Source organism: Marmota monax, unplaced genomic scaffold (genome assembly GCF_021218885.2).
Source record: "Marmota monax isolate L192 unplaced genomic scaffold, Marmota_monax_Labrador192_F-V1.1 WCK01_AAM20220418_F8-fsc00080, whole genome shotgun sequence".
NCBI classification, from domain to species: Eukaryota; Metazoa; Chordata; class Mammalia; order Rodentia; family Sciuridae; genus Marmota; species Marmota monax.
Window position 1 is genome coordinate 6,155,073 of NW_026694750.1, and position 25,482 is coordinate 6,180,554.

The 25,482-nt window shown below is 58.6% G+C and overlaps 1 protein-coding gene across 1 annotated transcript in view; it reads right to left on the reverse strand.

Annotated features, from left to right (window-relative positions):
• Ajap1 (adherens junctions associated protein 1) overlaps positions 1-18,309 on the reverse strand; it is a 109,414-nt gene extending 91,105 nt beyond the window's left edge. Inside the window, exon 1 of the mRNA XM_046424762.2 lies at positions 18,164-18,309. Coding sequence (XP_046280718.1) covers positions 18,164-18,192 — 29 coding nt within the window. The 5' untranslated portion in view covers positions 18,193-18,309. The remainder of the gene's footprint in view (positions 1-18,163) is intronic.
• Positions 18,310-25,482: the final 7,173 nt, after the last annotated feature.

Below are 25,482 nucleotides of genomic sequence, written 5' to 3' on the forward strand. Positions count from 1 at the left end.
TCACGGAGCCCTGTCCTCCCTCCAGAGGAGAAGGGGCGCAAGACCCTGGGGGCAGCTGCCCGCCATGTGGGCCTCAGGCCTCCGGAGCACGGTGTCCGGTGCATCATGCAACGGTTTCCGGTCCGGCTCCTAGTTCCAGGATGGAGTGGCCTCTGCATGGATCTACGGTTCTGCTACATGAGTCACAAACTGGGGCCGCACCTCTGGGAAGCCAGCAGCACCCCCAGTCACAGCCCCATTCCCTGGAACTGACTTTGGAGAGAGCCTGCGTCTGCCACGGAAGTGCCTCTACCCTGGATCAGGGGATGTCTGTGAGTGGCTGCCGCGGTGCTCCCTGGGACTTCAGGCAGGTGGTCTGCTCCTGAGACCCCAGGCTGAGAGGTCCCCAGTCCATCTTGAAGCAAATATGAGGTCCTGGTGCCCACCTCACGTGAGCAAAGCTTGTGCCAGGGCGAGGCCCTCCAGGGGTGCCGTGCGCCCAGCCTGGCACACCGAGTGTGTCTGGGCCTGTCACTGGTGTGTGTGGGCTCCCAGGCTCCAGGCTCCAGGGGTACGGTGGCTCCTCTCTTGGCAGGGGTGCCCTTTCATGTTGCATGACTTGGCTCCGTCGCGTCTGTGGCAAGAAAGCCCAACTGGGCAAGGCCTGGGTGACCCGGCCGCTCCCTCCACCTGCCCGAGCAGGAGTGCCCTGGACAATCCCACAAGGACCGCTCGCTGGGGAGGCCCCTGGAGGCTTCAATTCAATGCAAGAATTTCAACAGGATCCACCAGCAGCTCTGGAGACCTAAGAGCATCAGGGTGCGGCTGACAGGAGCCCAGGGACAGGGCTTGGGGTCCGCAGGACGCTGCCAAATGGGAAGGAGCAGTGCCTGCTAGAGCGCTGGCTTTAGAAGGTCTGTTCTTATCAGGCCCCTGAGCACGGGTGGAAGATTCGAACTCAGGTCCCAGTTAGACCATAATGGAAGAAAAGGCAGACTCTCACCAGCTTCCCCAAGAAACACTGTGTTCCTGTTAATTACGTTTCCTGGTTACCCAGGGATTCGATTCGCCTCCATCTCTGGATTTACAAAGCAGGAAAAAGAATGGGCTAATATCTTTTAGATTAGGAGCAGGGCTAACAAGGTTGCCATGTCATCGTGCCAACATCCTTTGATGAATGGGGACGTGATGGGGACACAGAATTGGGAGGAGCACTGAGGAAGAACTGAAGGACCTGGGCTTGTCCACCAGCCTCCTCCTGGGAGCACCACACTCGCCATCCCTCACCCAGTGGGAAGGCTGTGGTCCTGACGTGCTAGGTGGGCAGGGGCTAAGGACGCCGGTGGGCATGCACACAGTGCCCACAGCGGCACAATGTCCTCCCCGCTCTGCTGCCATTCCTATCTTAAGGATCACTGTCTCGATGTCAGTGTGGTCACTATCACTGCACCCGGGGCTCGGGTTCTAGATACGACGAGCAGGGGCACCTGCCCAACCCACCTGAGCTGCACGGGGAGTGGACGGCGCAGACCCTGAGACCAGCCTGTGCCCCGGACAGCATCGTCCGGTGCCGGAGTAAGGGGTAGGACCTGGGGACACCCTACGAAGGCGTTTTCTACAAACTCAAATCCCCAGGAGCAACTTAGTTGTCTGTCGTTTTCTTTTCCTCTCTCCTTGCAGAAAGGGGAGGGTGAGACATTCCAGAACCTTCTGGAACACCCCAAAAAGCTGCGCCCTGGTTATGTGGGTTGGCTCCTGTGTCTGGGTGTTTTCCTCGGCTTGTCCTCTGGTGGGGCCTCGCAGTAGGGAGCTGTAGGTGGCGGAGGCTGTGGGCCTCCACCTTGTGGCTGCTCAGTGACGGGGCTGAGCGGCGGGGGGCAGGGAGACAAGGGGAGCCCCCCACAGATGGGGCCCACACTCTGAGCCAGGAGATGCTGCTCCTGAATAAGCAGGCCGGCCCCACCAGGGAGGCTCGCATCCGGAACGTGTTGAGCTGCAGGTCCTGCTCCTGTGGGTTAGGCCGTGTCGGGCTCAAAGGATAAACGACAGCTTAGGTACTTTTCAATAGACTGCACAGCTCAGCTCAGCTCCGAGGTCCTGGAAGAGGGGAAAGTGAACGTCCCCAGAATAAGATTCATCCCAGGGGCAGCTGCTCTAATCCACTCCCCAAAGGGCTCAATATCCCTCTTTAGAGCAGAGCTTAGGAGAGGGCGGCTCCCTCACCCGAGCCTCCTCCCTGGGGATGTGAAGGAGTGACAGGAGCAATGCTTTGTGCCCAGGGCCCGTCCGTCCTCTGTGATGGTGGCTCAGGGGCTCTGTCACCAAGCAGCTGACCATGTACCAGAGAGCCACCACCACCCACAGCCCAGTGTGGGGGTGAGTTAAGACCTCATCCCTCGGGCGGGGAGGGCACCCGAGGCTCACAGAGACCCTGGGAATATCCCAAGACTGCACAAGCACTCCGGAGCCCCCGCCAGGCAGCAGCCAGAAAAGCATGTCTGAGAAGTGCTGGCCCTCGGTACCCCCGGGACCTAGAGAAGGCCAGATCACGGCCGTGCACAGGCATTCAGGGCAGCCCAGCTCACGGTGGCCAAGGGACAGCAGCGTGCAACACGTCCACACATGGCATAGCTGTCACCGGGGAGGGACCACTATGGATTCCTGCCACAGTGTGAGTGAGGCTCAGGAGCACCATGTCAAGGAAACGCAGCCCAGTCCAAAAGGCCACATGAAGATTCCATTAATACCCAGTGTCCAAAGTGGGCCGTCCACAGAGTCGGAAAGCAGGTGAGCAATTACCAGGGATGAAAGTGGACTCCACCAGGGTACGGAGCTTCTTTTTGGGGTAATGAAATGGTTTTGGAAATAGAGTGTTCATGTCTGGGAATGAATTAAATGCCACCGCAGTATACTCTTTAATACAGTTAACCTGATGTCAGGTGAACTTCACCTCAATTAAAAAAATCAACAAAAAGGAAATGCTGAGCCTGATTCCCTCCTGTTGGCTGAGCCTGAGTCTCCCTCCTGTTGGCTGAGCCTGAATCTTCCTCTGGTTGGCTGGGCCTGAGTCCCTTCTGTGAAGTCTACCCTGTGGACCCTGACATAAATTCTGCCTGCTGTGACACAGTAGGAGCTCTGGAATTCTCATATAGAAGGAGGTCTTAGAAGAGTGGAAGGGCTGTGGGATCATGGAGGGACAGAGTCATGAAGCAATCCCTTTGTCTCAGAGCTTCAGGGACTTCAGACTCTCTCTGAAGTAAGTGAGGACTGTTGAAGGCAGCAGGGCCAGCAGGCCTGCCCAGTGCAGGACATGTGCCTCGGACATGCAGGGCATGCATGGAGAGCCCGCTGGCCCTCGCCTCTTTCTCCCAGGACGGAGGCTGGACGGTGCTGGGGAAGAGTTAGGGGCACATTCTGTTGGTGTCCAGGTGCTGCCCTGCTGACTTCCGTGACCTCAGGACAACGGCAGATGCCCCTCTGCCTCAGTTTACCATATGTGAAAGAAAGCCAAGGCTAAGTCCTGACCTTGACCTCGGCTGTGAGTTTTTAACTAAAGTACGTGAGCTGCTTGGCAGCTGATGAGGAGGAGGGCAGACCTGCAGTGGGTGGTGACATCCCAGGTCACAGACACCGAGCAGGCAGACACACGGACACACACTTGCCACACACCCACCCTGCACATGCCCCTCACACCACTTCCCCCTGGTGATGGAGGAGCCCCAGCCTCACTGACACACAGGTTCAGCCCCCACAGGGGCTATGGAACCCACCACTCTGTTGACATTGGGGGAGGAGCCAAGTGCCCTACGTCTTCTCTTGATGGAACGTCGGTACTGACCAGGGCTGCTGGCCCCACCTGGCACGCTCCCGGGCACCTGCCTCCTCCTGGGGGTGGGTGGGGCATCCTGGGCAAGGTGTGCAAGTGCCTGCTCCCACACTCACAGCCAAGTGTGCAAAGATGCACTGAAGCCACCCTGCCCTCTGCCTGGGTGTCCCTCCCTTCCTCTTGGGCCGCCTGGCTTCCCTCCACCCGTCCCCTGAGCCTTGGGTCCAGGGCCTCTCCCTCCAGGAAGTCTCCAGTGCTCCGGGGGACTCCTCCCAGCTCCTGCGAGTCCATCTGCACCTCCCCGCCCACTCCCCTGGGGACTCCGGAGACACCAGGAGACGGGTCCTCCTCCTGCTCAGCACAGTGCGGAGCTCAGCCGGACTCACCTGCATCTGCTGGGTGTGCGTGCCAGGCCCACAGCCAGCTCCTCCCTCGACATAGTTGCCCGCGGCCTGCCTGGCTCTTGTTGGGGACAGCAGGCCCTCAGAGCCCCCTGGGTGGCTGGTGCTACAGAACCACAGCCCTGCCCTCTAGGTGAGACCCCCCAGGGACACATGACGGGGGGGAGCATAACAGGTTGGGTTTGCCGGGAGTAGCTGGCTTCTGTGGAAAGAATCAAACTGCAGCCAAGTGCTGGGGGAGGGAGGAGCTGCAGCCTGGGACTCCCGGAGCCCCTCTGGGCAGTGCTGGGCAGGGAGCAGCCCATTTCCAGGGCTTCAGCAACAGCCCAGGGCCCTGGCAGCCTGTGGGGGCAATGCCACAGCACCGGGGGACTAATGGGGCCAGTCCATCAACATTTTCTAGGATTTTGAAATGCAGTGTCATAAAAATAAACATGCTTACTCTTGTCTTGCATAATTGGCTCCCTAAAGAATCCTTGCGCCCGGGAAGCCGCTGTCCTCGCAGGAAGCGCGGCTCTTGTCAGCATCTGGGTAGAGTCCTGAATCTTCGCTGTGAAGACGAGGGGTGGGGCCTGGCTGAGCACTGCCCCCCCGGGGTCCGTCCCCCTCCTGTTGACAGCTCCTTCCCACGGGGAGAATGTAGGCCTCGGCCTCTCCAGAGGTGAAGGCTCAGGTCTCAAAGACTGGCCTGGTGTTCTCTTGCTAAGACCCTGCCCAGGAGTGGACTCTTAAAAACAAATACCCGCCCCCCAAAACCAGAGCTGCACACCTAGAGGCCTCCCGGCGTTCATGGGAATCCCTTCCCCTCGCCCGGACGGCTCCTTGTGACAACTCGCAGTGGAACTTGTGTTCCTCCTCAGGGTGGGCGGTCTGGGGGGGTGGCTATGGGACACTGATGTCCAAGGTGAGCCCAACTGCTCTGATGCTCCCTGCGCCCAGCCCTCCTGCACAGGAAACCATCTCCCACCCGTGCCCAGCCTGGACAGGACCACAGTCCACAGCGTGTCTCCCACTCCACGCCCCAAGACCTCAGGGTCCTTCTCAACCTGGGGCTGCCCAGCAGTCGACAAGGGGCAGCAGGGTTAAGATGTCCTCTAGCCCCAGGCCTAGAGTCCCTGTCCACACCCGCTGACAATCCACAGCCAGGGCCCTAGGGCAGCTGGACCCTGACTCACATCCACTCATGAGGGGCCAGCCCAGGAAGGACACCAGGAGCCCACCGCCACCCCAAAGCCTGAAAGCCAACGTGGTCAGAGCCGGGGCCTTTTCCTCCCCTCCCAAGATGCTGGTATCCGCTTCCGCTTCCGCTTCCCGGTCTAAGAAAACAGGCTCCACGTATCGGCGGCCACTGGACCCACCGGGTATGCGCGTGAGGGAGCCTCCCCACCTGCTGCAGGACAGGACAGCGAGGCCGGAGCTCTGAACTAGCCTGTGACCCACCATTGCCTCTTCCCCAGACACGTGCCTAGAGCCCTCAAAGAGGACTCCATGGGACAGAGTCCCCAGTGGCTTCCTCTGAGGACATCGGCCTGGGTCCCAGAGCCCCACTACCCGTGTTGGGGGAGAAGGCCTGGTGTGTGTCCTTTAAGACTGGCCAGCAAGAAGCCCTTCTTCCCATGAGTCCCAGTGTCCCCACCGCAGCGTCTCTGTACCAAGGCAGAATGGAAAGTTTTGTCCTTGTCTTTGTGTCACCGGGACGCTGCACCGTGGAGCTCACACTTGACACCCAATAACGTTTACTGAATGAGAAATGAGGACTGGGGGGGCCTCGGCCCGTGCGCGCACGGGGAAGGGGCGGATCTGGCACAGAGGCGCGACCCGGCACCAGGAGCGCTGTGGCGGCAGCGTCCCCAGCGCCCACACCCAGGGCAGGGAGCGCGCAGGCGGCAGGAGAAGCCCACCAGACCTGAAGGGGACGCAACCGCAGGGTCCACAGTGTCCACAGTGGAGCCTGCCCAGGGCAGGGAGGAGTGACGTCACGCGCCCCAGGGACCTCAGGCCCCGGAGGAGGAGGCCAGGCGGAAGGACCGCAGGTGCCCGCTCCACCCCCGACGGGACGGCGGTGCAGACAGGCAGGTGAGCGGCTCGGAGGCCGGGAGGGACGGAGGGGAGCGGGGAGAGGCCAGGCCAGGGCTGCGGATGCGCCACAGGGACAGCGCCCAGCACTGGGCACACTCACCCGCGGCCGGCGCCGTGTCCCAGGAGGCTCCCGGTGCAGCCCGCGCCCCGCAGCCGACCACTCCCCACCTTGCCGTGGAGCGTCAGCAGCGCTTTCCCGAGCCCTCGTGGATTCGGCGACATATTTATTTTTAATTATTAAGTAGACTGAGCAGGAGTATCTGTGTCACGGAAATGTCTTCATCTCCCCTCGGCATTTCCTTAACTCCTCGCCATGAAATCAGCTCTCAGCTTGAGAAGCCTCTGACTGACACCTGGGGGGCAGGGAGACTGGCCGGTGGGCTGGGCGCCTGGGCCAGACCCAGGTGCTGACTCGGCTCCAGAGCAGCAGCTGTTGCTTTTATCTTTTATTATTTTTTTAAACTTTGTTTTCTTTTCCCCAAAAGGACAATGTGTAACTTAATAAACAGTTTATATAAAACAGAAATAGAAATGGATTTTATCTAAAACATGAGTGCCACAGGGGATGGAAGAAAGTGCATAAATGGAGTTTGGAGTCCCTGAAATCTGGATTCAAATCCCAGCCCTCCCTCCAGTTAGCTGTGTGACCTGGGGCAAATTACTCTACCTCTCTGAGCTTCAGTTTCATGCTGTGCAGAATGAGAGCAACAATTTGAGCCTCACAAGGATCTCAGTGCATGGACGGAGACCACTTAGGTGGGGTGGACAGCTCAGTGCGTTTTGGCCACCTGCCACAAAGCCTTGGTTATGGAAAGTCCTGGAAACATCGATGGTTTGGACACCTCCAAGCTGGGTGGGAAGACAGGAGGAGGAGTGATAGGTACTCCTGGTAAGAGCTAGAGGCTCACGGCTGGATGGGTGGTGCCACCGGGCTCTGCCCATTGCTCACAGGGCCCCGCCCCAGTTCTTATCCTTCAGACCCCAGTGAAGTGAGGAGAGCAGAGCCGCAAACCAGCGCCCGCCTCTGACAAACCCGCAGCCCCGGCTTCACTGAACCAGAAAAAAGAGGCCCGCGGTCCCTGCCTTCGGCTCGGGATCCTCCAGCCTGGTCTTGAAGCACCCTGCGCGCCAGCCGTGGAAAGTGGGACTGACCCCGAGCAGCCTGCTCTATTTTCGGAGCTGACCTGATTTACGTAAGGATCTGGACAGCTCCTCTTATCCAGTAATTATGCACCGGGTCATTTATTACTGTCACTGATGATGGATCTCATAACAGCAGCAACGTGCACACACTGCACCGTCCCCAGAGCTGTGCAGACGCCGCCCCGCCTCCTGCGAAGGCTTTGCAGTGCGCTGCCGGGGAAGCCGTGCCCACTCCCACATCACCGCTGACCGAGTTCCCCAAGAGGGAAGCACTGCGCACCTGTACACACCCAGCTCCCCGCCAGACGGCAGAGAAGGCTGCTTCCTCATCATGCTTGCCTCGTCTGCCAACTGTCGACTCAGGGACCCACAGACGAGCACTCAGCCATGCCTGCACCCCTGACCCCGGCTCCCCTAGTGGGAACATCTTGCAAAACCACAGTGAATGATACAATCAGGTCATTGACAGGCAGGCAGTAAAGGTGACATTTCCACAGCCACAAAAGTCCCTCCTGTTACCCCACCCTTGTATCCCTAGAAACAACTGTTCTATTCTCATTCCTAGGACTTTGCCACTCCAGTGCTGTGGGATCACCACGCCGTCTGCCCCCTTTGGGAATGGCTCCTTTCTCACTGGGCATGGTCCCTGGAGGTCCGTGCAGACAGACTGTTGGGTGCACCAGTGACCCTCGTTCTTACTGTGGAGCACTCCTGGGGCAGGGCACCAGGGGGGCTGCCGCAGACTCTGTCTTCCATGTCTGTCTGTGTACACACCCAGCGTGAGCACGTGACTGCACGGCAGGTGTGGCTTGCTCTGGTGAGAAGCTGCTCTTCCGGGCAGCCGGAGCAGCTTCCTTCCCCACCAGCACCCTGAGCACCATCTAGTTCCTCTGTTCCCTGCCGGAACTTGGTGATCAGGCGGGTTTTGCTCCTGCCTTCCAATTCCTTTCACTAGTGGCCACTGGAGCCCAGCATCTTCCCAGCACTCTTTGCAATCTGAGTGCCCTCCTCTGTGGAACATCCTTCTGATTTCTCTCCTCCCACGAAGAGCCCTTCATCCATCCCCAATGCTACTCTGCATCAGATGTGCAGTTCAGAAATATCTCCTGCTCCGTACGTTGTCTTCTCAACTGAAGAGTCTTCCATGAGGTGCATTTCATTCTGAGGAGGTCCAATTTATCAATTTTTCCATCAATGGATGTTGTTTGGGGTGTCAAGTCTAAAAACTCTTTTCCTGAAGTATTTTTCCTGTTTTCTGAAAGTCTATAGCTGTATATTTTGCACTGGATTCTAGGATCCGTTCTGAGTTAATTTCTGAAAAAAGCATGGGACTCGAGGTGCATTTGATTTTCTTTTTGGTGATGGATGTCTGGTAGCTCCGGTGCCCTTCGTTGAAAAGGACACCTCTTCCCCGCTGATCTGGCAAAGTTTAGTTGGGCACACTTGCAGGGTCCCCTTCTGCCTGCTCTACTTCACAGATCTCTGCTCCTTCACAGCTGAACGCCGTCCCACCTCCTGCTGCTCCACAAGTCTCACAATCCGCTGTTCTTGTCCCTTTGCCTCTACCTATGAGTTTTAGAATAATCTTTCTCATATGTATGAAGTTCTTGCTGAGATTTTGCTGTAAGAATGGCATTAAATTCTCCTGCAGTTAGACAAGTAACATCCTGGGTGTGACGCATCCTCCAATCCATGAATATGGTATGTCTTTTCGTCTACTTACAATCTTAGATTTCTTTTATCAACTTTGTGTCATTTTCAGCATAAAAAAAAAACTCAGGGTAGCTTTTGTTGGTTTATTGGTACAACCAAGCATTTCATCTGGGCAACTATAAATGATGTTTGTTACAGGTTGCATCTGGCATGTCTGCCAAAGGCCCCCAGGTTGGAGCTGTCGGGAGGAGGTGGAGCCTTTAGACGGTGGGGCCTGCTGGGAGAAAGTGAGGTCCCTGAGGGCATGGCCTTGAAGGGGACCCAGGGACTCTGCCTCTCCTTGCTCTGTGGCTTCCCAGCTGCCATGCCGGGAGCATCTCCTCTGCCACACCATCTGCCGTGGTGCATGGTGCTTCCCAGACCCCAGCAGCACTGGGAATAATGTCCTCCATTCAGGCTGATTTGTCCCAGGTTTTTGCTACAATAAAGGAAAGCTGGATCTTTGGTGGTGTTAGTTTCTGATCTTCCTGCTCGTTGACAGAAACACAACTGATTTTGTACAATTAGCTTGTGCTCCGTGACCTGTGGAACAGCTGGTCAGGGTTTTCCTGAGACATGGTGCTCCTAGGTAGACAATCCTACCATTGCCATGTGGGCAGCTGTATTTTTCCTGTTGGCCCTCGTCCCTCAGTGTTCCTGTATCACACTGGTTAGGAAGTCGTCCTGGTCTCCTGGTAAATGAGCTGTTTCTCACGATGAAGAACAGAGTGTGAGCAACAGGTCTGACAGGTGTCCCCCATGGGGTTGAGGAAGCGCCTGTTCCTACTGCACTGAGGGGTGCCATCGCGAGCACAGGTAGGCCATTGTCAGTGCCTTCTCTGGGTCAACCGATGTGGCTCCATAACTCTCTCTGTAGATTTTTGACATGGCAAATAGCACTGACTGATTTCCCAGCATCAAACCATCCTTGTATTCATGGAATGAACCCCACTTGGCCATGGCATGGACGTCTCTTGACATATCACTGAGTTCTATGAACTAATATTCTATTAAAAACTCTTTGCCTGTTTTCACAAACAATATTGCTGTGCTGCTCTGTGGTTTGATGTTTCTTGTGCTTTGGTTGGGCTTTGATTTCAAAGTGATGCCAGTTTCATCAAATGAGTTGAGGGCATTAATGTTTAATGGCATCTCCTGGTGCCAGGCTCTATCCATGGGGATTTTCCCCTCCTTCAGTCTAAACATCTTCCAAAACCAGACCTTCCAGGAAACAGCGTGAATGCACCCCACAGCCCCCGCACACCATGGCTCCTCAGCCAGCACAGAGCCCTTTCTCTGGAGACCCTGCTACTGGAGCAGCTGGTACCTGAAGCCTTCTTGGCCCTTCAGGATGACAGACAGCAGGATCCATGTGTCATTCAGAGAAGGTCTTCGCATCAGCCCTTGCTGTAAGAAGCGGCTTGGTTTGATGCTGTCACAAGGTTCCATAAGTTCAAATCCCAGGGTCTCAGCAGGAATCTGCCCTGCTTAACCCAGTTGGTGCATTCAAAATAATGTGAATCAGATCAATATGGAAGCTATCTCAGACCTTAGAGAGCTTATGTTTAAATCAGATACAGCTCCAAATGGGGGATTTCCTTCAATACAAATTACTGGTACCTAGGGAAGGGCGACCATGGGGGATCACATGGTCACCACAGCAAAGGCCCCTGGGAACCCATGCTCACTCAGCCCACCATTCAAACACCACCTCCTGGGGGCTGTGTCTGGCAGCAAGCTACCCATCTGGGGGCCTCACCCTGGTGGGCCTCACCCCTGGTGGGCAATACCAACTCACCATGACAGCCCACTGTCCTACCCAGCCCTGGCCAGCCTTGCGGGACCAGGTGCCCCTCTGGCCCAAGACACAGCAAAGTCCTAACCACGCCTCCTGCCACGATTCTTGGCTCAGATTCACAGAAGGAGCACTGCAAGTTTGCACACGCAACCCTGTGAGGGCCGGAAGATTTGAAGAACTGGTTGTTCACTTGGTGACAGGGTCCCTGGTCATGTCTGCGCCGATACCTAGGACCCCAGCTCCTCACACGATGTGCTCACCTGCATCCCACACACTCACACACAACACACGGGCACACTCACATGTACATAAATGGGCACAACCAAGTTCCTGGCGCAGGCTGTCAGGATCTGACATTCAAACCAGGCCTCTGTGCCCCTTTGCCATATCTCCTCCTCCTTGAGGCCCAACACGGGAGTCTCTGGGCCTCTGTGACGTGCTGGTGCCCAACATGGGAGTCTCTGGGCCTCTGTGCAGATGAAGCTCAAGGGGCCCTGGGACGTCTGACCCCTGGGGCGTCCACTCAGGAACTGCGTGGTACAGGCCCAGTGCTGCCTGGGATGTCCAGGGGAGGACACGTGTCCTCTGAGTGGCCAGCTCTCCTTTGGCAGCCAGCCCAGCCTCTGACCCACCTTTGCACCTGCTTGTCTCACCGTCGGTCACCTGACCCCTCCTCCCTGACTTTGGGAAGCCTATTACACTGAGCACTCGTCCACCCCCACCCCCCCCAGGATCCTGCGGCTATGCTCGTTATGCACTGGTGTGAGGGGTGCCCAGAGGGTGCAAATGCTCAGCTGGCACAGCTCTCTGGGCCACAGGCCACAAAGATAGCAGCCACAGCTCCCCTTGCTGTGCTGCTCTGGTGCTGGCACATCCTGGATAGCACGGGTGCTCACAGACACCCCAGCGGATAAGGAAGGAAGCTGCCCTGGTGGCCTCTAGCTCCCATGCTGGACAGGGACAGTGCTGAAGGCAGACACTCGGGGGTGTCTAAAGAAATCACTGGTCCTAAAGACACTGCTTCTGGGTTTCCCTGGGAAATGTCTAAACTGACCCGACAGTCACCAGTCCCACGTGGCAATCAGGAAACCGGAAACGCAGATGTATTCTAAGAATAAGTCACACACCTGATCCCAAGGAGTGAGGGACAGTGTACCCTCAAGCCCATTAACACCGTTTCTCCTGGGTTCACATTGAAATGACAACCGTTGGGTTGGATTGGGTTAAATTAAATACATCTCCAATTTTTTCCATCTGTTTTTTAATGCAGCTCCTGAGAGTCTGGAAACACCGATGTGGCTTGTATCTCTGTCTGCAGGGCAGCGCTGGTCTCTCCCCGAGGAAGACTGTTCCCTCCCTGAGGGCAGAGACCGGCTGGCCCGTGGGTCTGCCGTGCCTCTGCTGAGGATGGTGGGTGCCCCCACCCGAGCACCGAGGAAGAACAAAGGGGAGGATGAGGCTGAGAGCAGAGGCCAGTCCCCAGGACGGGGGACACTGAGAGCAGCCGCTTATCTAAAGTGACTTCTGAGGCTCCTGCGGGGCCCGGGAGGGGGCAGCTCCGAGTAAAACCCGATGTGCTCACCCAGACACATACACCCAGTGCTCCCTGCCCAGGATGCAGACCGGGGCCTCCCTCTCAGAGGCACCTGGCCTGCCTCCATCCCCCTTTCCCAGTGGAGCAACTGCTGAGTCCCCACCAGGGCTGCAGGCAGGGTCTTCAGCCCCATCTGCCACGGCCTCAGGGCTGCGTCCCCACCAGCAGCAGCTCTTCTCCCTCACCCACAGCCAGGCCTGCACCGCCCCCCGTTCCCGCCCCCGGCACCCCCTCCCTCCAGGCAGCTGAAGGTCTGACACTGTCACTCCTACTGAACTGATAATGACGGCAGGCAGAGCTGATGGCATGGTTTCTCCTGAGCATCTCTGTACTCTAATCGTGACAAAATCCTCGAGCCCAAGGAGCCGTCGCTGTTGGTAGGATTGAGAGCACCAGGGAGCCAGGCTGAAGAGCGAGCCTCTATCTGGGGCAGGAGAGCACCCAAGCCTGAGGCTGCGAGCGCGTTCCTGGATCTCGGTGCACAGCCGGGCACAACCCGTGACTCGATGAAACAGGGGCACTGTGCCACGGCGACACACTTTCTGTCCACAGACACCCCAGCGTCTCCTAGTGCCAGACCCTCCACGGCACTGCCCACAGGGACGCTCAGCCGGGACCCTGAGCTCCGCTCCAGGACAGAACAGGAGCCTGGCACACGAGGTCCTGCGCGTTCCCAACCAACACAGCCCCTGCTCCTCACAGCCAGGTTCACGTTCCTGCTGTTGCTGCTGCTGCTGCTGCTGCAGTGGCGGCCCCTTCGAGCTGCCCCAGAGGTCACAGGCCAGCAGAGTCAGGGAGCAGCGTGACATCCCTAGGACAATGGGCAGCAGAGCCCCAGGAGCCACACGGCTCAGGGAACTGCCCAGAGGGCTGGCAGAGACGGGAAGGCAGACAGGTGGGGTCCCAGCCTGGCCCGCCCTCCTGGGCCTGTACCAAGGGAAAGCACCATGGACGGTCGAAGTCCAGTGAGCAGACCACACAGGCGCAGTCTAGGGTGAGCTCAGAAGGCGCAGGCCACAGGATTTGAAGCACAGGAGAATTCAGCTTTGAGCCACCAAACTTTTGGGGGATGGATAAAGAAACAAAGTTGGTCTGGAGATGCAGCTCGTAGTAGAGAGCTTGCTGCAAACGTGCAAGGCCCCAGATTCCATCCCCAGACCACAGGGGAAAAAAGAAAAAAAGAAGGTGCGCCCTGGACACGGACGCAGAGGGCCCTGACTCCTCCCTCTGGGCCTCCTGTCCAGCTGTAGGAACTCCTAGGTCCTCTGCAGACACATGACTTGGGACACACTGTCCTCCCCTGGGGCTCCTCTGGTTGTACTGTAAATATTTACCAACTTTAAGATCCCAGGGACCAATGGTAGGATCCTGGTCTCTGTCATCGGAGGAGCACTTGGCAAGGAGGTGGGGGAGGGGATGGCACAGCGCTCAGGCCACTTCTGTGTGCCTGCCTGTCCCAGTTAACTCGGGCCACCCACAGTCAGGCAGCTGCCAAGCTCCCCAGCAGCAGGACAAGCCCCGTCTTCCCCTCAGTCCTGGGGGGGCCTTGGGGACCTGGCACTGAAGCAGCACCCACCACCCCTGGTTGGTTATTGTGGGGTTCAGGTCGTGGCCCTGACGAGGGGTAGCAGCTGCCCTCCTCCACCTGGGTCTTGCCCCAGCCCCGACAGGGATGGAAACCAGAGGGCCCAGGGCACCCTGAGGGCCTGGCTCTGCCATGGGCACACTCCGGCCCGACTTGCTGCTCGAAGCAGATTAACTGAGAGTTAATCTGAGTTATGTAACCACCATTCCCCACTCGGTGGCCTCATGAGTCACCAGCCCCTTTGAATTCCTGGAAGGGGTCTCTGAGGAACAAAGAGCAGGGTCAGATGCACCCTGTTTGTCTGCTCTGGCCCCAGCGAGCCCCTGCTCCCGCCTCCCCCTTCTGTCTGACTGGCATTGGGCAGGAGCAGCCCTCTCAAGCCAGACTTCAAACGTGGAAATCTAGATCAAGGATATTCTTGGCTTTCCAAGCTAATCTTTACATCAATTTGGTCTCTACTGACTTGTAACCCTTTGAAGAAAACTTGGCAGCTCCGTATTTAAAGCAGATGACTCCAACGCCACCCCCGGGAGGAGCCCTGGCGCTCCGGGCTCCGTGCAGACTGCAGTTGAGCTCTGTGCCCACCCACCTCATGGGGACCCAGGGAGCAGCCTTCTTCAACACACTCCAGGTGTCCTGTGGGCTCCCGCCAAGTCTCAGGGACACAGGACGCAGGGGGCACAGAGCCACATCTTCCAAATGCCTTGTTCGTGTCAGAGACAGAGGCTGGGACCAGGATGATGTGTCTGGGATGGGACACGGCCATCCCCAGAGCGACCCCTGCCAGAAGGCTGAGGCACACAGAGGGGAAAGCAAGCTGACCCCTCTCCAGGGACCCACAGACGGACGCCCCAGGGAGGCGCAGAGCTGTCTCAGCTCAGCTTCTGTGCTGCCTGGCCTGCTTCACTCTCCAATGCACAGAGGCAAAGGAAGAGGTGATTAAAATAAACAGACAACAGAGACGGCTGGGAGGGGTCCAACCGGCTCCCCAGCAGGACGGCGGATCCCCAACAAGGGCCGAGCTTAAGGGGGACGGACTCATGTTGCTGAAGATTTGAGCTGCCTCCTAAATTTGTGATTTATTCCAGCATTATTGTCCCTGATGGGTATCACAGAGGCTGACACTACACAGATTCCAGTTGCAATCAATTTAGTAGCAGCAGCTGGAAGTCAGCACCAGCCAGGATTCACCGGGAGCGTGGCGCTGTGGACAGAGCGTTGGACTCCATCCGCCGGGCTGTTCAGCTCCAGCTGCTGGGGGACTTCAGTCAGGGACAGTGTGAGCCAGCTCCGAGGGTCCCTGTGGGAGGCCCGGGCACACGACAGCGTGCACACTGAGGACTTGAGGAACTGAATGATATGGTTAGACATGCCTGGGGCCCAGAGAGAAGGGCAGTGGAGCCTCGGGGGTGAGAAGAGACGAGTAACCCCGAGGCACACAGCCTGGGAGTGAGCACGGGGCCCTCTGCAAGGGGTCACAGTCCTGAGCAGGCTGGGATGGACGTGGGAAGCCCCACTTGCCACCAGGCAGCCAAACTCGGAACTCGGGGCAGCCTGCTGAGTAAGCACACCCTCCGGGCTGCTGCTCCAGGGTCTCCTTCAAGGGCTGCCCTTCCCTGTGCTGGGAAGTAGCTTTGCATTTGGATACAATCAGCACCACCACCACCAAAAAAAAAAAAAAAAAAACCAGAAAAGTAGATCGATTAGACTCCATCTGCTCTCTCTCCTAAAAAGTCAAGGCTCCAAGTACAGCTCAGCTCCAACACAAAAGGAAATAACCAAGCCCAGACTTCGCCTTGGAGCTGAGAAGCCCCTCCCCCAGGTTAAAGGAGACTCTTCCTGGCAGAGCTTGCACTCAGCCTCTACCTGTCCGAACCAGCCTCCAAGCTCGGTAGCAAGATGCCCAGTGCTCACCTGGGGAGCCAGGCAGCAAACTTGCAAGCAGAGGCCCAGGGCTTTCTGGAAAGGAAAAGTGAACCCCCAGATCGTGAGCAAGAAACCCCTCTATTCCCAGCCCCTGTGCCTCCAGAGTGATGTGCAGCCACCAGACCCCCTGGCTCAGGCCTCTCACCCTAGCCAGGAGTCAGCACTAGCAAATATGACCGAGAGCTCTGCCATCAAGATCGCGGAGAGGTGACAGCTCATCCGTAGAGGCACATTTACAGAATATCTCCCGTGCTAACATGGATGGGGAAAAAAACAAAAGGTCATACTTCAAAATCACCAACAGAACTATTTCTGAAAGCAAAATCTCGGGAAGCTCTTATGTGGGGATGCTGTAAAGGAATTGTTTTAGAGAATTTTGAATCAAAAGAGAGGTTTCTGTGCATAATATTTGTTCTCCTCTTCCCTTATCAAAATGTATTCATCTTTCAATCTAGTAACTTAGCAATAAAAAAAAAAAAAAGCCTGAGCTTGTTCAAGTAAGTTGCCATCAGCAACCTAGTGGCAGGAGGCAGCTCCGGAAGCATTCAGGAGCTAAAGGCAACTGCCGGGCAGGGTGGAGAACTGTTTGGTCATTCACCAGGCCCATGGGGTCTGGCTGAGACCCGGGACAATCCAGAGCTGAAGCACATACTGCAGGCTGGCAGGGCACCTGGATCCGGGTCATCTGGGCAAAGCTGTCCTTGCTCCCTTTTGCCGACACCCCAAGACCAAACCTTATCTAGCCCAAGCACACCAATCAGTTGATCCAGGCCCAGCAACAACCAACACCCTACAGGATCAGCTTCATGATTAACCTCTTAAATCCCACAGCCACAGTCAAGTCCCGTGGACAGGCAAAGGGATGCCAATGAGAACATTCGACAATTTTCATAAGATGTGTTAAACAGCATTTACCCCTCCGTGCCAAATCGACTCATAAATCAAGGGTAGCTAGAAAACCCTTGGCAGGCTAGTCCCCTTTCCATTTCTCAAAATCAGGACGCGCACTCTTCCTCCCTCCCTTTGCCCCACTCCCCCCAGCTTCACGCCAGGTGGGGGCGGAGGAGGCAGCCTGTTCTAGCAACTGCTGACCCCCTTCAGCCCCATCGCGGGAGCGCAGTGCATCCCAGTGGACAAACTCGGGAACTTCAAGCAGGTTTTCTCCGCCTCCACCTTAAGTCCTCTTGGCTCTGGGCTCCAGCCCCGACCCAAAGGCACCAGCTCTGCGGGAGACCCTGGCCGGAGTGAGAGGGGTAGAAGGTAGCTCTAAAGGGGACAAGTGCGTTCTGGTTGGCCCTGGGGCCCCCAATGCAGGGGCCGATGGAGTCAGAGTACCCAGGTGGGTGGGCAAAGTTTGCTGAGAAGGGTCCTTCTGAAAGCTCCCGCCACAGTGGCTGGGCTAGAACCCTGTTTGAGCGGGCCCTGGAGTCGGGGACACAGACCAGCACCCTGGCTCACCCATGCCGAGTGTGTGCATGTGAGTGGTTCGGGAGGCTGCCTGCTGTTGCTCCCCCAGAGCCCGGGCTCTCCAGTCTCAGTTGCCCGCCAGCTGTGCGCGACAGTCCGCCCGGAGGTCACCCAAACACAGCTGGGTCGTCAGCTGGGATCCTAGGAGGCTCCTGTTCAGTCCCGGGCCCAGAGGAAGAGACAGAAGGGAGGGTGGAGCCGCTGGTTCAGCTTTCCTCCGACTCCGCCTGCAGCGCTCTCCCGGGGAGCCAGGAGCGCTGGCTTTCCCTAGAAGCCCCGATTCCTGCGCCCGCCGCCGCGCCCAGCAGTCCGTGCCTCGCCCTGGGCTCCGGAGAGGAGGCGCGCTGGGGCGGCCGGCCAGGACACTGCGCTGCTGGCGCCGGCAACTGCGGGCGCGCCCGGCCAGCTCCGCTGCCCAGGTTGTTGGGGCGAACGCCGCTGCCCCGACCCCGGGACACAAGGGACCTAGGAAAACCGGCCGCTCCCTGCGGGGCCGTGGGGCTCTGGTCTCCAAGCGGCCGCCCTACCGGCCCCCGGTGCGCCCAGCTGGCCGCTTTCGGGAAGCGCGGGGGGGGGGGGGTCTCTTTATTTGCAACATTGAGGAAAGCGCCGCTTCAGGCCAGCCCGTCACCCACGCACCCACACGCACCGTGTTGTCAGCCGGGTCGCTCACCTGAGTCCTAAAAGCTGTTGAATCCACATGGTCACGTTTCGGGGAGCGGAGCCTCAGACCTTGCTCGCCCCGGCCATCTGCGCGGCGCCCGCGCCCGCTCGCTTCAGTCCCGGTCCCGTGGCGCCGGTCTCCAGCTCTCGGTCCGCCGCCACCCGCCGCCCGCCGGCCGCGGGGCGCACAGCGAGTCAGAGCGCGGCCGCGCGGGGCTCCATGCCGGCCGGCGCGCCGCCGCCGTTGGGGCGCATGGCTCAAGCGGGCCGGCCCGCGGGGACGCACATCCTCCGGCCGGGGCGCGGGGCTGTGGCCCCCTCCAGGGGCGACACAGCGAAGGTGGCAGCAAGGCGGGGCGCGTTCCGGTGCTGTAGCTGCGAAGCGAGAGTCTGAAAAGGCGCGGCTTCGCCCTCCCGGGCGGCGGGGAAGAGGCCGGCGGCCCCGCCGAGAGCGGTACGAGTCTCGCGGCGCGGCTTTGCCTCCAGCCGGAGCCCGGCGCCGAAGACTCGGCGTTGCCCGCTGATTTGGACGACTGTCACTCCGGCGGACGCGAGTCCGCTCACTCGCCGCAGGATCAGGGGGCTCGGTCCAGGGCTCCGCCGCCGACCGGCGCTGCTCAAGTTGCCCGGGAGCTCCGTCTGAGCGCTCGCTCTGCAGACGGCCGCGGCCCGGAGGCTGGCAAGAGGCGGGCAAGGGAGGCGCGCGGAGCGAGGGCGCCGTGGAGCGCGGGGCGTGAGGACGCGCGGCGGCGGCGCCGCGCGGAGGAGGCGCGCGGGGATCCCGGGGCCCCGCCGCCCGCGCCCACCGCGCCCTCCGCAGAGCCGCCTGCGCCGCTCGGCCGCCTCCCTCGCGCGTCTGCCTCTCCGCGCGCTCGCCCCCGCCTCTTCGAGCCGGTCCCAACTCCGCCCGCCCGGCCAGGCTCACGTCACCCGCCTTCCCCGCCCCTCGAACGGGAGCCCGAGCCCCTGGCCGGCCCCGGCTCTAGTTCACCACCACGCCTCACTGTAGCCCTGCTCGCCGCGGGGGTCTGTGCCCAGCCTGGGCGACTCTGGCGGGGGGCCTGGGTCTCCCCTGTTCCCATCCCCGGCCTTGTCCTGGTCCCCACCTAGGAAAGGCTCGAGAGAGGCCGCAGGCTCCGATTGGACCGCCTGGCGCCGCCGGATGGTGTTGCCACGGTAACCGGATGGCATGCGAAGCAGTTAGAGGTTCCGACCCGGTTACGAGTACGCCCAGTGGACTCAGAGCGCTGATTTGGGGAGGGGGCATCCTCGAGGGAGGACTAACGGGGCGCATGGAGCGGGGCTGTGCGAAAAGTTTCCTCCCGCGGGAGCTGACCGAGCGAGTGCTGCGCAGAAGGCTGCCGGAGGCTGGGTTGGGTCCTGCTAGCGATTCGTTCTAGGGCTGCATGTGCGGCGGACTGGCTGAGTTCCTGGTTGGAGCTTTAGTGTTTCTGACCCGATTATCCAACAGCCCCTGGGCAGCCCTCCTGGCTTTCTAGCAGCTGCTGCCTGGCCAGGCCCCAACTCTGGAGCCACCAAGAGTTCCAGGGAACCTGGGCCGCGTTGACTCTCCACCAGTTCCTTCCCCACCCCAGGGCTTTCTCGGTGTCTACCCCAGGGAGCTGTATTTGCAAGAGTGTGAGAAGAGGCTGACCGCTTCTGAGAGCCCCTTCTCTCAGAGATAACCGTCCATGGAAGGCCGGATCTGCCAGCTCCTTGAACTGTTTGGACAGAGCCCTACTTCCAACTCTCCATGTTGCTGGGGGAAATACAAAATCAGGAGCCTCAGAAATCAAGGCTGAGCACCGTCACATGCAGTAGATGAGAAGCCAGGCCAGGACCATAAGGAGAGTCTAGCTAGGGCCTCACCCTGCGCTCCCGCACCCAGGAGGGATTGGTCAGCATAGCCTGCTTTGCAGGTGAGGCCTCCCTGGGAGGGGCAGCTGGTGGTCCAGGCAGGGCCAGGCAAGCTGGGCTGGGACTTGCCATATCCCAGGAGGCCTCTCACCCAGAGGCTTCCAGCCTGCACCCAGGGGGAAGGAGGGACCCACCTGCTGCCCCACCAAGATTTCAAGAAAGTGGCCGGTGACATTGAAGCAGGCTGGGAGGAGCCTGGACATGGGTAGACCAGGTGCACATTTACTGACTGGAGTCCTGGGTCCATTATCTTAACCTCCCAGACCCTCAGTCTCCTCGTCTGTAAGATGGTTTCCTATTTCCTTCCACATAGGGATTTTTGCAAGGACTGAAGGAGTTGACCTCCCACACAGTGTGACTGTTGTGGTCTATGTGCCAGTCACCCCAGACAGACAGCGGTGAGTCAGCACTTTGTGTGCCCAGATCTCCCGGGTCTTCTTCCCCCAGAACCCTCATCTGAAGGGATTCTATTAAGCGGCCAGGGAGACAAGGAGGTCCTGCCAAGAACAAGCTGGACCCAGGGGCACCAGCAAAGGCTCAGTGCCCGCACTGCTGCCACCTAGCGGTGGCAGAAGCCGGGTGCTGCACTGACAGGCCTTTCCTGCAGCTGGAATATGGTCCCGGAAGAGCCCGGCTTGACAGTCTGGGGCCAGCTGGGCTGGGGGAGGGCAGGCTGGGCTGGGTCTGTGCTGGGGACCCCGTCCACAGCCTCATGGAAGCTGCTAGCCTGTTTCAGAACATTCTAAGTGCACAGATTACAACACACAAGATCATAGACACTGACATCAAAATGCATTATCAAAAGATCAGCGTAGCGGGCGGGGTGCAGCTCAGGGGTGGTGTGTGCACAGCATGGGAGAGAGGCCCTGGGTTCCATCCCCAGCAGGGCCCAGGAAGATTAAGGGCACACACTTGTGGAGGGCAGTGAGCTTTCCTCTTTATTAATGCATTAAATAAGCAATTGGCAGATCCCAAAATACCACAGTTTTGATGCCAAGATGAGTGGAGATACCTGCAGGTCCTGTAGTATCATGTGGAGATGGCCGCAGTTGCTAGGTCAGACTGTCACGGGTACTTTCCTGCCACTGTCATCTGTCACTCACACTTAGGGAAGGACATGATCGAGTTCACTGAGGTTAGCAAAAATAAAGATGCTGTTTTCCCCCAAACAAGCTTAAACAGGCCCCCTGAATTCCACGCACATGTCCTGGGGGTCCCCGGAATAAGAAGATAACAGATGAAGTGTTTTTCTGGGACCAACAACAGGGACAAGTGGCGGCAGGAGTCACCAGGGGATGGCAGCGAGGAACGACCGCACCGTGGCTGGCGGCTCCTCCACTGCCGGGCAGTCGGGGAGGACTGGCTGGACCTTCCCGAGGTGGCTCTCGGCCAGCTGTCCTCGAGGCAGTGCCCACCGACTCTCTCGTTTGTTTATATTTTCCCTCTCGATGACAACATTTGTTTTACATATTGTGAAACGAAAAACACAACCTGGGGAGATGCGTCCCCTGTGCGCACACACACACACACGCATGCTCCCTCTCGGCGCACATGCACACCACACGCCTTCGCACGCACGCATGCACACTTGATCACACCCACCAGCTTCCGCGTGCACAAAGGCCAGCTGCTCAGAGGACCCGGCCTGCAGCTCCGCTGGCCCGTCTGGCTGGCCGTGCCCACCTGGGAGACATCACGCCAGGCCGACCGTGGCAGGGCGGGCTGGTCGCCTCATCTCTGGCCTTCCTATTTTCTCGACAAAGGAGCTGGCCGGCCCCGCGGGAGGCCCTCCCCGAGGCTCTCTGAGGCCATTTACCTAATGGCCTTCACAGACTCGACTATTTTTAAAACCCATCCAAAGCCAAATTGAGCTGCCATTGTTCATTTTTCTCCCAAGGAGGTAAATGTGGCTTAAGCATGACGTTTGATTAAGTAGCAGAGTTTGGGGTTTTAAATGAGAGGGAAGTGCTGATTAAAATTATTACAAGTTTCTTTACAGCCTCCGCGCTGACGTCTCCCCGGCCTCTCCTGCTTGCTTTCCCTCCCAGGGGAGGCTGCTGCTGGGGGCTTGGGGGCCTGCCCTTGGCTGGGCCAGAGGTGAGAGCCAGGAGCCGAGAGCCCACCAGGACGACCACCCCACAGCCCAGGGCCACCCGAGGGGGCCACTCCAGGCCCTGCTGCCTGCCGGAGTCCACCTGGGGGAGAGGGAGGCCAAGGGGCCACTGCTGGCTCTGGGTGGTGGTGGACTCCCGCGCAGCAGGTAGGAGGGCTGCCTGAGGACTCCATCTGGCCCTGGACGGAGGAAGGTTCTCCTTTCGAGGCTTTCCCAGGTCTGCGTTGAGGGGCGAAGAGGAAGAGGACCCATCCATCCGCCTTGCGAAGTCGGGGGCCCAATTTGAAAGTGGTTCTCTGGCCCCAGGTTGCCTGCTCGGGAGGTGCCGGGCAGGAAGCTGGAGGGAGAGGGGACCGTCCCAGCAGAGGCCGGGCAGAGGAGGGCAGGGAAGCCCAGTCGGAGGCTGGGGAAACCCAAGGAGGGGCCACAGTGACTTTCTCATACCTGTGACAAGGACCAGATCTAGGGCTCCTGCTGGAGTTACTGGTCTGTCCACTTCGCCAGTCTTCCAGGACTTCAACTTCCCTGTGCTACAGCGGGGGGGGGGGGGGGGGGGGGGCGGGGTCTCGGCCATGGACAGCCGGAGGGGACAACAGCAGTGGTAGAAGGCTCCAAGAGGGACTAGGATATGTGACCAGGCAGGAAGGCTGAGGAGGGAAGGACCCCCTAGAGCAGGGGACAGTAGGGAGGTGGACTTCACAGTTCTCGGTTGGGCTCTGGGCAGATTATTAGGCTATAAGGAGGGAGATGGGCATGAAGTCTCTTGGGCACCCTTAGGAATGGAGTGGCGGTGAGTGTCCATGGCCTTCACTCCTCTATGACGTCCACTGGGAGTGGAGGGGGGACATAGGCACTCTGGCACTGACCCAGATGAGGGCCTGGAGAAAGACCCCTAAGAGGGGCCCCCTGGGAACAAGCGTGACCTGTCAGAGGAGGGCGGAGAGGGAGGCCAAGGGCCACTGTTTGCTCTCAGCAGAGGGGTGGCGTGTGCCAGGCTCCCAGGGAGCAGCCCACCGGGGTCCGGAGACCCTCGGCTCCAGGCAGAAAAGGCAGAGTGTGACCAGAGTCTCCACTATCCCAGAGCCGGGCGGCGTCACTCAGCAAGGTCCGTGGCGTGTGCATGGCAACAGCCATCAACAGCCCGTCAGCCTTGCCCCTCGGTGTCTTCATCTGAGCCCGACCTCCAGGAGCTTCCTCGCTGGGACACTGGGTCACACAGCCAAGGACAGGCATCAGGAGACGGGCCCTGCTGGGAGGGGCGTGTCACTGCTGCACATCTCGGTGGCCAAAGCAAGTCACTTGGCAAAGCAGTGCTGGTGGGTGAGGAAGGAAACCTTGCCCCAGGTGGGACAGGCAGCTCTGGGGACAGCCGCGCTGGCTTCATGCTCCCCAACGCCAGCAACTCGCAGCAGAATTTGTGTCTTCTCCCTGAGCCGCTCAGCATGGAATCTGTGGGAGGGAGGTTTTCCTCAGGGGCTGAGCTGAGACCTTCTTCTGCCTGCAGCCCCGACAGAGACCCTCAGAACCCAAAGCTGGGGGATTCCAGAGCAGAGCTCCCCTCTGCCAGGTGCCTGTCTGCCATGCAGGAGAGCAGAGGCAGACAGTCAGGACAGTGGGCATGGGGTGAGTGGTCCACCTCTGGCTCCAAAATGGCCAGCTAATGCGTCTTGAGCACTGTGCTTCTATCTAGGGAGGAAGCTGAGACCAGTCAAGAGAAAACCATCACCATCCTCATCTCCACCACCATTGTCCTCGTCTCCTTCTCCATCATCACCACCACCATCACCTCCATCACCTTCACCTCCATCACCTCCATCACCACCACCATCACCCTCACCTCCATCAATACTCTCACCTCCATCACCACCACTATCAATTATCCTCACCCCCCAATCTCCGTCACCATCACTATTGTCACCTTCATCACCACCGCCATCACTACCACTATCCATCATTATCACCATCACCATCATCACCATCCTCACCTCCATCACCACCTCCATCACTACCACTATCCATCATTATCACCATCACCAGCATCACCACCAGCATCACCCCCATTACTCTCATGCCCATCACCATTATCGTCCTCACCTCCATCACTACCAGTGTCCATTACCACCACCAACATCCCCATTACCCTCACCTCCATCAACACTACCATCCTCACCTCTATCATGTCCATTACTACCACCACATCCTCACCTCCCTCACCACCACTATCATCACCACCACCTTCATCTCCATCACCACCACAATTACCACTATTCTCACCTCCATCACCACCTTCATCACCACCACCACCACCGCCATTAGCCTCACCTCCATCAACACTACTATCCTCACTTCTATCATGTCCATCACTACCACCACATCCTCACCTCCATCAGCTCCATTATCACCATCACCACTACCCTTACCTCCATCACCACCACCATCACCCTCACCTCCATTATCACTTTCACGTCCATCACCAGCACTGTCAATTATCCTCACCACCCTCATCTCTGTTACCATCACCATCCTCACCTCCATCACCACTTTCATCACTACCACTATCCATCACTATCACCCACACCACTATCACCACCACCATCACCCCCAGTACCCTCACCTCCACCAACACTATCACCCTCACCTCTATCACATCCATCACTACCACCCATCCTCACCTCCATCACCATCACCATCACCACCACCCTCACCTCCATCACCACCACCATCACCACCACCCTCACCTCCATCACCACTACCATCATCCTTACCCACATCATCATTATCATCACCATCATCATTTTCTCACTTTCCCCCGGAGCCCAGACCATGTGGAGAGGACTGTTCTCAACACACCAGAAAGCAGCTGCCCTTCCACAGCCGCCTTCTAGGCCAGTAATTCTCAAACCCCATCTTCCCAAGCAGTGGCACTGGTGGCATCTGGGCTTTTGCTGCCAATCTAGAGAGTAATGGAGTGGAAAAGCCACTTCCTCTAACGATGCCTTGTCTGCGCCTCTATCCTCAGGCTGGAAGAGGCTTCCGGAACATGCTGAGGAGGAGGGGGATGTGTCACTTACTGAACAGCCTGATGCGGGACAGACATCGCCCAGTCCCTGAGCCGGTCTTCTAGGCGAGGTGTGCATGTGGGGTCTTGCTCAGCCTCCGCAGGGGCCAGAGGGCTTTGTAGTGACATCCCCGCTGGGTCTAATGTTCCAGATGTTTGTCACCAATACAGCGGGCTCTGGAGCGGAGGGTGGCCATGCCCACAGGGCCAGCAACAGTCGCTTTTCCTGGACTGAGAGGCC